Below are 18,417 nucleotides of genomic sequence, written 5' to 3'. Positions count from 1 at the left end.
TGACGACGACGAGCTTTGAAAAGTTTGGCATGTTAAAGGATTTTCGTTTTTTTTTACAAATTGTAGGGATGAGAAGGAGGTTGATGCACTATCGATTTCCAACCGTGGTTCAAGAATTCCAATTCAGAAAGAAAATAATTATAAGTAATGTCAAAAGTTTACAATGGAAAGCGGGTAAAAACAGGTGATTAGTCACCTAAATCAATTTTATTTCACGGAATCACGTTGAACATCACGTGAACCAATTTCGAAACACGCTATCCATGGAGGGAAAAATATCAAAAAGACCTATAATTTTCTTGTTTTTCCTACTCGCCACACACACACACGAGGACGCACGCACAGGAACTTGCACAGTTACTGTACGATACTTTCAGGGGAAAAGTCACCACCACATAATGGTTGACAAGAGGAAGGGCGAGGGGGAATGCTGGAAACATTTCCGCTCGCGACATTTAAGTAGTACAAAACGGGAAAAGAATGTTCAAGAAGGAAAATTGCTTCCGTTTGTGGGAATGAATTGTCTTTTGAATACTGGATTATTTTTCAAAATTCATGCAATTTTTAAATTTTTTGCAAGAATGCTTCCTGATAATGATTCATTATTTTTTTCGGTATCTTATAAAAATTAAATAATAAAAACTATTTTTGAAATTTTCTTTCTCATTATGTAAAATTTCTAGAAGAGCTACAGAAAAACGAGAAACCCCTGTTTTGTTTAAACAGAATGCAGGCTACTACTTTGGGCAGTAACCTGGATAATCTGCATGCGAGTGCTCTCCCCTCAAACGTCCAAAAAAATCTTCACCTTTTTTTAATTTTTTTTCCTCGTGTTCAGAAGAGCATTAAGTTCAATTTTGTTGTACCAAATTATTATTTCTTAACTTCATTATCCCGGAGAATCGAACCCAGGACTTCTGAATTAGAAATTCAGAACGCTGCAAGTCAAAACTGTGGCATAATAGGTCTTGTATAAAAATCTGAAATAAGTACCTTTTGCATGTTTTTTTTTCAATGAGCAACTGTTTAAAAAAAAGAGGGAGGTTGTCTGAAATTCTAAAAAAAAAAAATCATTTTTGTTTATGAATTTGGAGTCCATTCATAAATAACCCATAATTTGTTTCAAAAATGTATATTTTATTAATATAAATATTCAAAAATTACATTTCATTTAAAGCTTTATTTTTAAATGAAAAGTTTTTTTTCAGATAAATTGAGCCATATATTACCTAGTGGAAAACATCGAAATTTTTGCCAATAAAATTTAGTTATTTTAAATGGTTTTACAGGAGGTTTAGTGTAGGTTCCATTTATAGCATTGGAAAATTGGAATCCAAAATGTACAGAAAGTATATGAAAAACATAAATAAGTTAATGTTTTAAACATATTTGTTCTATATTTTTTCACAGACAAACAGATGTTAATCTTTGAACATTTTTAATCAAAAATAATCAAGTACTCCTCATTTTACAAAGAACGCACGTACCGCAAGAAACGTATGATAAAGATTCAAACAACTGTGAAACCCGTGTGGATGAGCTGTGGTGAATTCATATTTTCCGTGGTGGATATCAGCTCATTCAAATTAACCGTTGATAATATTTGATAGATTTGAAAAGAGATTTGCGTCTGTTTCTCTGTGATCTACGTAAACCTCTTATAAATTTCATCTATCATACATTTAACGGTCAACAATTATGAAAACTTACCACGGGAATTTTGAATTCACCACAGCTCGTTAACATGAGTTTGACAGTTACTTAAAACTGTTTGCACACACACTTTCATCAATTTTGTGCGGGTCTCACATTCACAACTAGATGGCTCTTGTTCGGATTGATCGAGAAATTAGTCATTATTTTTTTTTCAATTATTTACATCCGATTGTCAATGATTTCAGGTTATTGAAAATGAAAAAAAAAAACCTTAAATTAAGTAAGAAAAATAATTAGAAAACATAAAAAATTAACCTTTAAAACCCAGAAAAATATTAAAAATACTAAAATGGATGAAGAAAAATACAAAACATTCATTTCAGTATTTTTAACAAAAACAAAAAACTATAAATAAAAAGAAACATTAATGTTTTAAAATAAATAAAAATTGATAATTTTAAGTATGCTTTCAAAAGTTTAATACCTTTTGAAAAAGAGCATGCTAGACTTGGTCTAATAAATGCTTTTCAATGATCTAAATTTGCCTTAAGATTTAATTATCGACGAGTTTTTATTTTTAACCCAGTCAAGAAAATAATGGCACCCGCTTATTGTAAATTTGCGCTCTACTTTGTAGAAACTCACCATAGCATTTATGGACTCACCACACGCGTTTGACAGTTGCTTGACACTATTGTTCAATGCATGCAGTGATTAAACCTCAATCTTTCGGCACCTTCAGCAAACTTCAAACCATACGAACTTTTGACGGATTTTTTCCGATAACAAAATTGTAGGTCTTGAAGTTAGGGCTCACGGTGACAAAGGAGTGAGGTTAAATTATTTTTTTTTCAGCTTTCAAACGTGTGAGTTGAGTTTATTATTCCTGTGGTGAATTTTCTGATTTTTCATGAGTCTTAAAGGCAAACATTGTTTGTTATCTTGTAGTCAAGATTGATTTTTTTAAGATCCAATTAACTTTTTTTTTTGTTTTTTTGATGTTGTTTGATGGAATTTTTAAAATGAGTGTATTATGATTGCTGTGCATTAGTTTGCGTCTTCGGAATTAGTTTATGTGGACATTTGAGTGTTAAGTCAGTATCATCATTGTCAAACAATCTTCAAAGCACACACGCACACACTCACACACAAGCTCATCATCATCCCCTTTTGCTTTGTTGCCGACCATTACAGTTCTTCTCCAGGACACTTTCCTGCCGGAGGAGGAAAAGCTCCAGAGAGAGAGAGCATTTTTAATTTCACGCCGCAAAGGGGGTTGCACAAACTCTCGACGCACATTTTACTTTTCAAAATTTCACAGCAATGACAGTTCATTAGGGCGTAACATGCAGTGGCAGGTGATGATCAATTGCAAGTTACGCCCTTTTGAAAAGATTGTTTTGATTTTTTTTTTCTGTCGTAGCGGTCGTAGCCAAGCTTATTAGAGCACATCAGAATGGTGAAATGGTCCGGGATGGTTATGATTCAGATGATGAAAGGAGGTTGAATGATTTGGGGGAAAAGTAAACAACAGAAAAGTATTGAAATCAAATAAATAAACGTGTTAGTTTACATCCAATATGACAGGCTTTGAGACAGCAGCAATATACAAACAAACTCTCACGGGAGAAACAGAGAACGAGAGAGTGGTAGGGGGATCGAGAGCATTTCATATGTCAACAACGACAACAACAACAACAACGACAACGATAACGAATAGTGACAACAAAAATAAAACACGACAGCAAAACAAACAACATCAAACGAATGCAAGAGGTAAACACGGTAAAGTTTATGTTTTTTTTTCGACACTGGCCCCTCATTTTTATTCTAGGTTTCTCTCGGTGCATTAGTGAGAATTGACATTCGCGCTCTCTTTGTGTCAGTGAGAGTGCCGAAATATGCGTGGGGGGAGAACAATAGAGGCAAGCGTTCGCGCGAGCGAACGCATAGAGACGGTTGGTGCCTTGGCTATCGCAACTTACCGAGTCGTGCGGGTGTCGAAAGTCCAGTGAGCTGTCACCGGACGACTTGTCGTCCCCCCGGTCCCAGTCGATCTCCTTCTTGAGGGACTGTTGAAAAAAGTAAGGGGTGTTAGAAAACGGGTAGCTCGTGTGGGGTTCACGCGGCCTTACCAGAGGAACCTGCTGCACGGGCCCCATTCCGGACGGTCCCGCGATGGGTTCCGACAGGGGGCTCGGGATGCCACCGCTGCCGAACGTGCTGCGCTCGTTGCGATCCCGTTGCGACCGCGGCGAGCTGCGATCCAGCGCGAGAGGAGTGCCGCCGTTGCCGCCCGTGGCGAGCGTTGTTGAGCTGCACGCCACAGGAGTTCCGCCACCGCGGCCGCCGCTGTCACGCGACGAAGGCCTCAGGTCGCCGAGGGCGGACGAGTTCACCAGACCGCTCGTGGTCGTCGAGTTGGCTAGGCACGCGGGCGAGTTGATCGTCATGTTCAGTCCTGAGAGGGGGGAGAATTCTGCCGGTTAGTGTTAGCGGTGCTCTCGCGGTTCGAGTCTGCTGCTGCTGGTACTTACCGACTTCACTCTTGATCTTGATCGGCGGCTCGTAGTCGTCGTCGGAGTTGTTGTTGTTGTTGTTGGTACTGCTGCGCCGTCCGTCGTCGTCTCCCCGATGGCAGTGTTGCAACAGTGCGTCCTGCTTGCTGTTCAGGCTGATCCCGGTTCGCTCGCCGTTTTCCTCCATGTCCTCGTCATCGTCGTCATCGTCGTCGTCGTCGTCGTCGTTTCGGCGTTGCCGTAGCCGGAGATTCCCGCTATCGTTGAGTGCCGAAGAAGAGGAGGACATTCCCGCGTTGTTGTTGCTGTTGTTGAGTCTTTCCACGGTACTGCTGAGGCTGTTGAGGGTACTGCTGAAGGCGTTGCCACTGTTCGACTGGGGTCTGCTTTGTTGCTGTAGGTGCAGGTGGTGCTGGTGTTCGAGGTCCCGCTCTTCCGAGGACCGTTCCGCAGTTGTTGCTGCTGCCGTTGTGATGGTAGTAGTTGCCGACGAGGATACCGACGAACCGGTCGGGTGATGGTCACGACTTTTCCTAAGGGGAGGGTACAACGCTAGAGGGGTGGGCGACGGTGGATCGAGCCGGCTCGGCGACGGACTTCTCCCGTCCGGATCCAACCCGCCGCGGGACTTGCCCATCGGCGTCGTGGACAGGTCGGTGATGCCGAGGGAGGCCGCCGCGGCCACTATCGAGGCGGCGGCATTGCTGGTGGGTGATCCTAGCTGCTGCTGCTGGTGGGGACTGCCACCGCCGAGTGTCGTGGTGCCGCCGGCTCCGGACGTGGGAACCGCCGACGGGGACGCGGCGGACGTGGTCAGACTTGTGGCATGCTGGGCGCTGCTGTGACTCTGCGGCCTCAGGCGGTCCGGGTCGCGCTTCGGTTCGGCCAGGGCCGTGCTCTGCTCGGCGAGACCTTTGACCTGCGGGAAGGGAAATTTTAATGGTTTATGCATCGCTATAACACATACTGGGAAAGCTTGGGGTTTAACTTGCATGCAATGTGTCAAATTTAACGAGCTTGCATGAAACTTTGAAACATTTCCAGGTTTGGTGCGCATTTTGCACTCTTCTATTTTTAATCGAGGATTTTTTTTAATAATTCCAAAAATTATCTAGACTCTAGAATTTTTGTGTGATTAAATTCATAATTAGTATTGATTGTATTAAAAAAATGTTCAAATGCAAAATATTCACTTCACATGACAATGATGCTAAAATAAAAACTGAATTATTCATCGCAAAGGTAATTGAAATAATCTTCTTATTATAAACAAAACGATGAGTCCGGAGGTCAATATCGTAACTTTTTACAACATCCAGTTTTCTAAAGTAAGCCGAGCTTCCGTGGCCGTGAGGTTACGGGTTTCGCCTTGTAAGCGGAAGGTGATGGGTTCGATTCCTGTCTGGCTCGGCAAAGTCAGATCCCTTAAAAGAGTAAATATGATCACTGGGAATACTGACCGGTAGGGGATGGGTTTCGACTAGCGGCGTGCTGGGTTTCCAATCCAGAGGTCGTGAGTTCGATTCTCGTACCGGGATGATGATATTAAAAAAATACTTAATTCATGGGTTCTAATAACAGTGTTTCCAGATGGTTAAATTTCATTACTCATCCAGAGTTATTCTAAATAATTTTCCTGTAATTCAAAATGAGATGGTAATTGTTAATTCAAAAGTTCAAATAATTCCGCTCAAAACTTGATTTATTTATGCCAGTGTTGCCAGACTATCCAAAATGGTCATCATAAGGTTTTAAAACACTAATAAAGTAAAGTAATCAAGGGTTACTCGAAAAACATTTTCATCCAAAATAACGACATTTAGCCAATTCAAGTCTCGATATTCCATTACAGGGTTGCCAGATAATCATACATAATGCCTTAATTAGAGCATTTTCAAGTGCGTAGCAAATAAAGAAAATTAACTCAGATGTATTTTTTTGGAATTTTTACTAAGATCAGCCTATGAAGAACTGAAAAATTGTCTCAAATCTCAATATTATGGCAGTGTTCCCAGATACTTAAACTTTTAGACTGATCGAAAGGTTCCTTCAAAAATATATCTAAATAATTAACAGACATGGAGTCCACAGTAATTTTCACCCAAATTGACCACATTTGGCCATAAGAAGAATTTTAAAAGACTTAAAAGTCTTGGTATGGCATGCAAGTGTTGCCAGATTATAAATAGAAAGTGATTTTTTAAATACTCTTCAAACAGTGGTTTATTTTCCATTCACAGCACAATTTGATGTCAATTATTAAAATGTTAAAAATAGGCTCGGAGTCTTATGACAGTGTTGCCAGATTATCCAACTTTTGAAATTAGTTGGAAATGTCTAGATAAGAATTTGATTAAACACAGACATTTAAATTGTTTAATTTCATGATTACTTTTATTATTTTTGCATTGGTTTTTCATGGATTTTAACTGTAAAATTCTATTTTTTTCTTAGTATTTAAAATAGCTAAGAAAAATTTTGCATACAAATTTTGTACTCAGTCGAAAATACTTTTTTTTTAGAAAATACTTCAGTTTTTTAAATTTTCAAAATTGGTATCAAACGAAGCAAAAATTTGTTTACATTTTCACTTAACTAAACCTTTTTTTAAATACTCAAATTTTCAAAAAACACTATTTTTAGAAAATACTCAAACTTTCATAAATCGTTATTTGAATATCGAGCGAAACTAAATTGCTTTATTCAATTTTTTTTTCGAAATTTTATTTGCATTTTGATTTTATTAGAGTTTTTTTTTGTAAAATACTAAATTTCTCACAAATTATCGTATTTTTTTTCGAAAATACTAAAATGTGCATAATTTGCAATATTGGTATCAATCGAAGCAAAATTATGTTTGCAGTTCACTGAACTAGGTTTTGTTTTTGTAAAATACCCAAATTTTCACACATTACCGTATTTTTTGCGGAAATTTCGGAAATTTCAGCAAGTTTCATAAATCAAAATATGTGTATCAAACTAGCGAAATTTTGAATGTATTTTAAATTTTTTCAAGTTATTTTGTAAAATATGCGTAAGAATGCGCGAAATTTTTTATGTATGTTCATTTAATTATATTTTTTTTGTATTTGTTAAAAATACTGTAGTTTGTAAAAATTGAAGTATTTTTCTAACAAAACTTTAATAAAATGAAAATTCATTGGAATTTTTGCTTCGTTTGTTATCCATATGTTGTGAATAATGAAAATTTTATTATTTTCGAAGAAAATACGTTATATTGTGAAAAAATTGAGTATTTCACCAAAAAACTTCAATTAAGTGATAATGCAAAATTTTGCTTTGTTTAATACCAATATTGGAAATTTTTAAAATTTTAATATTTTTGAAAAATACGGTATTGAGACTATCCATAAACCACGTGGAAACTTCTTTGGAAATCTCAACCTCAATGGTTTTTAATTTGGAAATTGATGATCAAATTTTGTTGTTCTTAGTCTTGTGGAACGGAACCAACCAAAAAAATCCAAATTTTATGCTTCAACATGGTTAAAAATGCTGTCCCAATTCTCCCCATGATTCCTCCAGTTGTTAAATTTAATCGGTAACTACCTTGGTAAAAATTAACTTCAAGTTTTACCAACTTAAACGTTGATCCGATTTCAAGTAGACTCAGTTTTGCTTCTAAAATCGCCAAGTTTAAAAAGTCTAAAAACAGATGTCACTGTATCAAACCCGTTCCATTGCACGCAAGTTTGCACAAAAGCTAATTTCTCTCTCTATTGTTTAGCCGAGACACCCACCTTCAGCGACTCGGCCGTCTTGAGCAGCGCCGACAGCTGGCAGTACTCGACATTCACCTCGCCCTTGTACATGAAGTCGACCAGCGTGCGGAGCTCGGCGAAGCGGACGTCCTTCAGGATCACGATCGGGTGGCGGGCCGGGTGGTCGAGAAACAGCGTCTGGAAGTACGAGGAGCAGGCCGACAGAACAACCTGCGGAAGAAGTAGTTGAAAGAAGCGGTTAGAGATTATCGGATTAGTTTGGCGAGGATGTCCCGATTTTGAAGGAAACGAAACTCGACAATTACGGGACTAGCCCAGTGCTATAAAATCACGAAGCTGAAGGGAAGGATTATGTTGGGATTCTACCTTTCAATTGAGGTATTGATTTCTGGAATGAAAAATAATCCTCCCATACATCTGTCCGACGTCGACCAATATACTTTCTGGAACACTTGCACTAATTTCCCTTTACACCCGTGGTCCAATTTGCATCTTACAACAACATTCACTCTCTCTGGATCTTCCAAATCCGCTGCCATAACCTCCAAAACCCCCTTCCCCTTCCAAGATTCCCAACCTCGAGCCGCTCGAGCCTCATTTGCTTGCATTATTAATTCATACATGGTTTAGTTTTGCATTTTGCACGCTCGCTTTATTGGTTGGCCAGACGGAGAAGACAAACTGCCGCCGCCGCCGCCGGACAAACCGTTGCGGTGTCCAGTGCAGCACCGTGATTCCTGCGGTCTCGTTTACATACAAGCGAATGTAAAGTTAACGTTTTTTTTGTTCGCTCGTTTCTTCCTTCTTTTCTTTTTTGCGGTGAAGGTTAATAAAAGCTTTCGACCTGGGTGCACCGGAAGGTTTGGAGTTGGTGGAACTAAATTTCTTTGAGTCTACTTTTTGCTAGTGACTACTAGATGGTGTTAGTGTCAATCTTTTTTTGCTTTTGACGTTTCCAAAAACAAAATGATTACATTGCTGTCAATTTTGACACTAATTTCAACGACGACTCAGTATTCGTCACAAACATCAGCAAATCTTCACGATTTCAACAGAACTTTTCTTTCCGTGCATCTCCCCTTGAAGAGGATGCTGGCGTTATTGGGAGGCGCGAGCCAAACCAACCAGCTGCCGTTTTCTGGCAACTTTGGTTAAAAGGCGATATGAACACGCTGAAAATCATTTGTTATCCGAGCATTCGTTGGTGAAGGTTGTCTGAATCAACATGACTCGTCGCGTCCCGGCGCAAAACGCCGGCAATATTGCCCTACCTGCGGCTCAAGCAGGCAAAAAAGTGGGAATTTCCAAAAGGAAGGTTGAGGCCTCAACTGATGGCCAAAACCGGGATTTCCAAAAGGAAGGTGCTTTTGGAAGTGACATCGAACAGCAAAAAGACGAAAAAGAGCGACGGTACTGTACCGATGGATGAGGAGGAGGAGAACTCTTCGTCCCACGAGGAGCAGCTATTGAAGAACAACAAGTTCGCTGGACTGCCTGACGAGGACCAGGTAGCGGAAGCAAAGGAGAATGAAGTGAAACAGCGAAAGGAGAAACTGCCTTTTTATGTGCGGCAATCAGCAGCAACGATCGACTTTCGAGCGGGGCTGGTTGAACTCATCAAGTCTGGGAAAGTCCTAGGCAACATTCGTCTGTGTCAGGACGGATTTAAGGTGCTGGTGCAATCCAGGCAGCACTATCAACTGGTCAAGGATTACTTGACCGAAAACGAGGCGGAGTACTTTACCCATGATGTCGCCATGGATAAGCCGTACAAAATCGTCGTCAGAGGTCTGTACGACATGCCAGTGGAGGAATTAGCTGCCGAGCTAAAAGTTTTGAAACTGGATGTGTTGGCCGTGTACAAAATGAGCCGACGCAACAAAGACATCAAGTACCGTGACCAGCTCTACCTGCTGCATTTGGCTAAGGGATCGACGACGCTTCCTGAGCTGAAGGCAATTCGAGCGGTTTTCAACATTATCGTGTCGTGGGAGCGATACCGACCAGTGCATCGTGACGTCACACAATGCTTCAACTGCCTGGGTTTCGGGCACGGAGGTAAGACCTGCCACCTGAAGCGTCGTTGCGCCAAATGTGGTACCGATGCGCACATAACATCCCAGTGCATCCAAGATTCGCTGGTGAAGTGCCTCAACTGCAACGGTGAGCACTCGTCAACCGACCGAAAGTGCCCCAAGAGAGCTGAGTTCGTGAAAATTCGGCAGCAAGCATCGACGAAGAATCAGCCTCAGCGTCGTAGAACTCCTCCAGCCCTGGTGGAGGAAAATTTTCCACCTCTTCAACCGCGACGCCAGGTCCAAAACTTGGCACCGTTGCCGTTGGATCCCAGGAAGAGAGCTGAGATGAATCATCCACGGCCGGGTTCCAGCCAGGAGCCGAGACCGCCACCACCGGGCTTCAGCCAGGAGCCAAGACCAACCCAAGAACCAGCAGTTGAGGAAAATGGTAATGATCTTTACACCTCAACCGAACTCCTCAATATTTTCAAACAGATGTCCGCTGCACTGCGTGGATGCAAAACCAAGACCCAGCAGATTGAAGTGCTGACCTCGTTCGTCATCCAGTATGGATCGTAGGTCCCTCAAGCTGCTGAATTGGAACGCTTGCTCCATTAGGAGGAAGAATTTAGAGCTGGTGGATTTTCTTCGCGAGAAGGAGATCGACGTAGCCGCCATCACGGAAACTCATCTGAAGCCCGGTGAAAAAGTTTATCTGCAAAACTACAAGATCGCGACGCAGCTCGATAGGACCACCTCTGGAGGAGGAGGTGTGCTTGTCGCTGTTCATCGTGATCTCAAGCCACGCCGGCTGCCACACTTTAAGCTGGACATCATCGAGGCCGTTGGAGTGGAAATTCCCACTTCGGTTGGCCCAGTACTCTTCATTGCTGCATACTGCCCACGTCAGGTGAATTCCAGAGATGGTTCAGCAGCAAAACTGAAGAGCGATATCCAGAAGCTGACACGGCGGAGCGCAAAGTACATCATCGCTGGTGACCTCAACGCGAAGCATGAAGTTTGGGGCAACAGCAGGAGGAATCGGAACGGAGTGATTCTGCACAACGATCTGCAAAACGGATACTACAACGTTGTGAGTCCGGATCGTCCAACGAGGGTGGCTCGGTCTGGGAATCACTCAATCATCGACTTCTTCATTACCAATATGGCTGAGAACGTGGCTCATCCTGAGGTGTTTGAAGAGTTGAGTTCTGATCACTATCCGGTGGTTGTGGAGGTTGGAGCATCCGTTACTCCGCAGCGGCAACCAACCCGGAAAGATTACCACAACGTTGACTGGCAGCAGTTTCAGCAAGTGGTCGACAGCAACATCGACTATGATCAACACCCGGAAACTTCTGCCGATATTGATCGTTCGCTGGAGGTGATCCAGCAGGCTATCAATCAAGCAGAGGCTGCCAACGTTCGAGAGGTTCCTGTTAATTTTAAGGTAACTGATATTGACGTAGATACTAAACACTTGATTAGACTTAGGAATGTTTATAGGAGACAATATCAACGGACTGGGGACTATGACAAAAAGATTTCAGTGAACAATTTGAACAAAATCATACAAGACCGACTTGACAATATCAGAAATCAAGAATTTTCAAAACATGTAAGCCAGCTTGGGAATTATTCAAAACCATTTTGGAAACTTTCAAAAGTTCTTAAAAACAAACCAAAGCCTATTCCTCCTCTTATTGTTGAGGATTCTCCTTTGATTACATCCGAGGAAAAGGCAAATGCACTTGGGCTTCATTTTGTTAGTTCACATAATCTTGGCGCTTCCATGACCAGCCGTAAAGAAACATCAGTTGCCAATAGTATTTCAACAATCAATGACTCTACCTTTGAATTTCCTGCAGATTCCCATGTTTCTGGTGAGGAAGTCAAAGTTGCAGTTAAACAAATGAAAAATATGAAAGCTCCAGGCTTTGATAACATTTTTAATCTAGTGTTGAAAAAGCAGAGTGATCAGTTCTTTCAACATCTAGCCAATATTTTCAATAAATGTTTGCAACTTGGTTACTTCCCCACCAATTGGAAGCTGGGCAAAGTCATACCAATTTTGAAGCCTCAAAAAGATCCAACATCGCCAACAAGTTATCGCCCCATTAGTCTTTTGAGTAGTCTGTCCAAACTCTTTGAGAAGGTCATCTATTCAAGGCTTTTGGATTTTACCAACGATAATAATATAATTTTGAACGAGCAGTTTGGCTTCCGAAAGGGACATAATACTGCTCATCAGCTTACGAGAGTAACCAAAATCATCAAGCAGAACAAGCTTGAGTCTAAATCAACTGCTATGGCTTTGTTAGATGTTGAGAAGGCTTTTGACAATGTTTGGCATGATGGTTTGATACATAAACTATATTTATACGGTTTTCCAATGTATCTTATCAAAATTATCCAGCACTATCTTTCGGAGAGATCGTTCAAGGTTTTTCTGAATGGGATTGCTTCTGGATTATTCAACATTGATGCTGGGGTTCCCAAGGAAGTATTCTTGGCCCACTTCTGTACAATATTTTTACATCTGATTTGCCTACTCTTCCTGGTAATGGTGTGTTGTCACTTTTTGCTGATGACACTGCCGTTATTTATAAGGGTAAAATAACCAGATATTTAGTTGGCCGTCTTCAGAAGGGTCTTGACGTTCTTTCCGAATACTTTGGCGACTGGAAAATTCGCATAAATGCAGCCAAAACTCAAACCATCATTTTTCCACTTTCCAAATCGGCCCGATTTGTCCCAAAGGATGATGTTTTGATTAAAATGAATGATGTTTCGATACCCTGGTCAAAGGAAGTTGTCTATTTAGGTCTCATACTTGACTCGAAACTTTGTTTCGGCAGCATGTAGATAAAATATTGAACAAGTGCAGCATTCTCATCAGGTGTTTGTATCCTTTAATTAACAGAAAATCAAAGCTATCTTTGAAAAATAAGTTAGCAGTTTACAAACAAATAATTTACCCCGTTATTGAGTATGCAGTACCTGTTTGGGAGTGTTGCGCTAGAACTCATAAATTGAAGCTCCAGCGTGTCCAAAACAAGGTACTCAAAATGGTTTTGAATGTTCCTGGCTGGACAAGATCAAGTGAGGTTCATGAATTAGCAGAAGTTAAAATGTTGGATCAGAAGATTCAAGAAAAATGTTTGAAATTCAGGGAAAAATGTGCTATATTTGAATACCCCTTGATTCAAGGATTGGTTTAGTTTATGGTAAGATTAAGTTAGTTTTAGGTTAGGTTATGTTTTCTTAACTTTTTTTTTTCCTCATTGTACCTAGTGTTACAAAAATGATAAATCATATACTTTTAAAGTTATAAAAATGAACAGTGTTTAAATCACGAAAAGCAAACTAAAGTTGAAGAGCCACAGCTGACCACTTATTATGTAAACCAAATGTAATTATTATAAGAAAGATTCAATAAAGTATATTTAATTCAAAAAAAAAAAAATACACGCTGAAAATGGCTTTCGGATAAGGTAGAGTGAGCAAAAAAAAATAAGAAAAAATGGACCAAGGAAGCCAGCCAGAAGGAACGGGACAGAGTACCGGTTCCCGAAGAAAATATACAAGCGTGGCGTGGCAGATTATTATTGTGTTCGAGCCTTATTAACAAGTGACGGGGCGAGCTGTTGACATCATTTGTCACAAATTAAGTTGCCATAAATGCGTTGTTTTTTTTTTTAATTTTAATGAGGTTGGTAAACATGATATGGAGATCATCATCGGTGGATACTGGGCACGGAGACGAGATATCAATTTCAGAATTTTCAAAGTTTATTAAATTTTCATGTCGTAGGAAAAGCAGACTCGATTATCCATGTTTTCGATTATCCGATGTTTCGTTTATCCGATTTTTCGATTATCCGATGTTCCGGATAGTCAAACGTTAAAAAATTAGGATTTTTCCTTTTTTCAGTTTTTACATCAAATTTGAGTTCTGCGACCTCATTTGAGTAAATTTTAAATGTCTGATTGAGGTTTTGCAGCGTGACTGTGTTTCAAATGTAGGTGGCGCCAAAATGAGGTTACTTGCCTAAAATCGTATGCCTTTCTGCCGGATCGAAGAACAAAATCGATTATTTTTCATGATTACCTGCATCAATCTTAATGAAACTGGTTGCAAAAGACGAGAAAAAAAAATTTGCTTTAAAATAATGAACATCAAATTTTGGGCGCGCGAAAAATTGTGAACTTCTTTTTTAAAAACATGTTTTGTAACACGAAAAAAATAGTTTCCCGGCGTATATCAATGAAATAAACAGTTATATAGTTGATAACAGACGTGTTAACGTATATTTAACAATTTTTTTTGATTTTTGACAGACTTTCTTGCCAAATAGTCCAAATTACTATCTTTTTTCTAAATTTTCAGTTTTCTCATAGAAAAATCAAACAAATATTGGAAAGTTGTACATCAAATTGTTGGAAATTTTTTTTTTCATCCGAATCCGGCAAAAGTTTTATAAAAATGTTGATTATGAAGGAAAAAACACATTTTTTCAAAAAATCATAGGTTTATGCTATTTGTTCATAGGTGGCGACATGTGTCTTTTAGCTTTGCTGCAAATCCTCTATTGCTTGTTACATACCCAATACCATTTTGGCCACCATGTTTGAATTTAAATGTCAAAATCACTTTAGACCACGACCCAAAACAAGGCACGACACAGTAGTTTGTTGTGGATTGGTTGAGAATTTAACAGACTAGTTTGTTGTAAAAAGAATAGGAGTGTTGAAAAAATCATGTTTGGCAACGAGTTGAATAGGTTTTGCCTTCCTCACTGAGGTAAGGCTATAATCCTGCTCTAAAATTGAACTTTTTATTTAAAGCTCGAAAACCCACCATGATGTATACATATCGACTCAGAATCGAAAACTGAACAAATGTCTGTGTGTATGTGTGTGTATGTGTGTGTGTATGTGTGTGTGTATGTGTGTGTGTATGTGACCAATAATGTCACGCAGTTTTCTCAGCACTGGCTGAACTGATTTTGACCAAACCAGTTGCATTCGACTTGGTTTAGGGTCCCATACGGTGCTATTGAATTGTTTGAAGTTTCGATAAGTAGTTCAAAAGTTATGAATAAAAATGTGTTTTCGCATATTTTTGGAAGTTGAATAAATGGCAGTAAACTGAACCAAACATCATCATTATATACATCGTTGAATAGGTAATTGAAAGACCTTTCCAACGAGTCCAAAACATTGAAGATCTGGCAACCCTGTCTCGAGTTCTGACCACGTTAGTGATATTTATGTACTTTTTTTGTAGCCGGATCTCACTTAAATGTATGTAAACAACGTCCGGATCCATCATCCGACCCATCGTTGGTTAGGTAATCGAAAGACCTTCCCAACGAGTCTAAAACATTGAAGATCTGGCAACCTTGTTTCGAGTTCTGACCACTTTGGGTATTTATGTACCTTTTTTGTAGCCGGATCTCACTTAAATGTATGTAAACAATGTCCGGATCCATCATCCGACCCATCGTTGGTTAGGTAATCGAAAGACCTTTCCAACGAGTCTAAAACATTGAAGATCTGGCAACCCTGTCTCGAGTTCTGACCACTTTAGTGATATTTATGTACTTTTTTGTAGCCGGATCTCACTTAAATGTATGTAAACAATGTCCGGATCCATCATCCGACCCAGCGTTGGTTAGGTAATCAAAAGACCTTTTTAACGAGTCTAAATCATTGAAAATCTGGCAACCCTGTCTCGAGTTCTGACCACATTATTGATATTTATGTACTTTTTTGTAGCCGGATCTCACTTAAATGTATGTAAACAATGTCCGGATCCATCATCCAACCCATCGTTGGTTAGATAATCGAAAGACCTTTCCAACGAGTCTAAAACATTGAAGATCTGGCAACCCTGTCTCGAGTTCTGACCACTTTAGTGATATTTATGTACTTTTTTGTAGCCGGATCTCACTTAAATGTATGTAAACAATGTCCGGATCCATCATCCGACCCAGCGTTGGTTAGGTAATCGAAAGACCTTTCCAACGAGTCTAAAACATTGAAGATCTGGCAACCCTGTCTCGAGTTCTGACCACTTTAGTGATATTTATGTACTTTTTTGTAGCCGGATCTCACTTAAATGTATGTAAACAACGTCCGGATCCATCATCCGACCCAGCGTTGGTTAGGTAATCGAAAGACCTTTTCAACGAGTCTAAATCATTGAAAATCTGGCAACCCTGTCTCGAGTTCTGACCACATTATTGATATTTATGTACTTTTTTGTAGCCGGATCTCACTTAAATGTATGTAAACAATGTCCGGATCCATCATCCAACCCATCGTTGGTTAGATAATCGAAAGACCTTTCCAACGAGTCTAAAACATTGAAGATCTGGCAACCCTGTCTCGAGTTCTGACCACTTTAGTGATATTTATGTACTTTTTTGTAGCCGGATCTCACTTAAATGTATGTAAACAATGTCCGGATCCATCATCCGACCCAGCGTTGGTTAGGTAATCGAAAGACCTTTCCAACGAGTCTAAAACATTGAAGATCTGGCAACCCTGTCTCGAGTTCTGACCACTTTAGTGATATTTATGTACTTTTTTGTAGCCGGATCTCACTTAAATGTATGTAAACAACGTCCGGATCCATCATCCGACCCATCGTTGGTTAGGTAATCGAAAGACCTTCCCAACGAGTCTAAAACATTGAAGATCTGGCAACCTTGTTTCGAGTTCTGACCACTTTGGGTATTTATGTACCTTTTTTGTAGCCGGATCTCACTTAAATGTATGTAAACAATGTCCGGATCCATCATCCGACCCATCGTTTGTTAGGTAATCGAAAGACCTTTCCAACGAGTCTAAAACATTGAAGATCTGGCAACCCTGTCTCGAGTTCTGACCACTTTAGTGATATTTATGTACTTTTTTTTGTAGCCGGATCTCACTTAAATGTATGTAAACAACGTCCGGATCCATCATCCGACCCATCGTTGGTTCGTCTCGAGTTCTGACCACTTTAGTGATATTTATGTACTTTTTTTGTAGCCGGATCTCACTTAAATGTATGTAAACAACGTCCGGATCCATCATCCGACCCATCGTTGGTTAGGTAATCGAAAGAACTTCCCAACGAGTCTAAAACATTGAAGATCTGGCAACCTTGTTTCGAGTTCTGACCACTTTGGGTATTTATGTACCTTTTTTGTAGACGGATCTCACTTAAATGTATGTAAACAATGTCCGGATCCATCATCCGACCCATCGTTGGTTAGGTAATCGAAAGACCTTCCCAACGAGTCTAAAACATTGAAGATCTGGCAACCTTGTTTCGAGTTCTGACCACTTTGGGTATTTATGTACCTTTTTTGTAGCCGGATCTCACTTAAATGTATGTAAACAATGTCCGGATCCATCATCCGACCCATCGTTGGTTAGGTAATCGAAAGACCTTTCCAACGAGTCTAAAACATTGAAGATCTGGCAACCCTGTCTCGAGTTCTGACCACTTTAGTGATATTTATGTACTTTTTTTGTAGCCGGATCTCACTTAAATGTATGTAAACAACGTCCGGATCCATCATCCGACCCATCGTTGGTTCGTCTCGAGTTCTGACCACTTTAGTGATATTTATGTACTTTTTTTGTAGCCGGATCTCACTTAAATGTATGTAAACAACGTCCGGATCCATCATCCGACCCATCGTTGGTTAGGTAATCGAAAGACCTTCCCAACGAGTCTAAAACATTGAAGATCTGGCAACCTTGTTTCGAGTTCTGACCACTTTGGGTATTTATGTACCTTTTTTGTAGCCGGATCTCACTTAAATGTATGTAAACAATGTCCGGATCCATCATCCGACTCAGCGTTGGTTAGGTAATCGAAAGACCTTTCCAACGAGTCTAAAACATTGAAGATCTGGCAACCCTGTCTCGAGTTCTGACCACTTTAGTGATATTTATGTACTTTTTTTTGTAGCCGGATCTCACTTAAATGTATGTAAACAACGTCCGGATCCATCATCCGACCCATCGTTGGTTCGTCTCGAGTTCTGACCACTTTAGTGATATTTATGTACTTTTTTTGTAGCCGGATCTCACTTAAATGTATGTAAACAACGTCCGGATCCATCATCCGACCCATCGTTGGTTAGGTAATCGAAAGACCTTCCCAACGAGTCTAAAACATTGAAGATCTGGCAACCTTGTTTCGAGTTCTGACCACTTTGGGTATTTATGTACCTTTTTTGTAGCCGGATCTCACTTAAATGTATGTAAACAATGTCCGGATCCATCATCCGACCCATCGTTGGTTAGGTAATCGAAAGACCTTTCCAACGAGTCTAAAACATTGAAGATCTGGCAACCCTGTCTCGAGTTCTGACCACTTTAGTGATATTTATGTACTTTTTTTGTAGCCGGATCTCACTTAAATGTATGTAAACAACGTCCGGATCCATCATCCGACCCATCGTTGGTTCGTCTCGA

General features: G+C 40.0%; 1 protein-coding gene across 11 annotated transcripts in view; it reads right to left on the bottom strand.

Moving 5' to 3' along the window:
* The window catches only part of LOC6042684 (longitudinals lacking protein, isoforms A/B/D/L), a 345,300-nt gene that overhangs the window by 43,949 nt on the left and 282,934 nt on the right, over positions 1–18,417 (bottom strand). For 10 of the 11 annotated variants that reach the window (XM_038260749.1, XM_038260766.1, XM_038260770.1 and 7 more), the window contains exons 4-7: positions 7,937–8,128; positions 4,194–5,094; positions 3,792–4,135; positions 3,642–3,728 (exon numbers count right to left, since the gene is read on the bottom strand). In XM_038260749.1, the coding sequence (XP_038116677.1) occupies positions 3,642–3,728; positions 3,792–4,135; positions 4,194–5,094; positions 7,937–8,128 (1,524 nt within the window). The remainder of the gene's footprint in view (positions 1–3,641; positions 3,729–3,791; positions 4,136–4,193; positions 5,095–7,936; positions 8,129–18,417) is intronic. The other variant, XM_038260780.1, reaches the window with a different exon arrangement.

Source organism: Culex quinquefasciatus, chromosome 1 (assembly GCF_015732765.1).
Source record: "Culex quinquefasciatus strain JHB chromosome 1, VPISU_Cqui_1.0_pri_paternal, whole genome shotgun sequence".
In the NCBI taxonomy this organism is placed as follows: Eukaryota; Metazoa; Arthropoda; class Insecta; order Diptera; family Culicidae; genus Culex; species Culex quinquefasciatus.
This window is presented reverse-complemented; position numbering and strand designations above follow the sequence as displayed.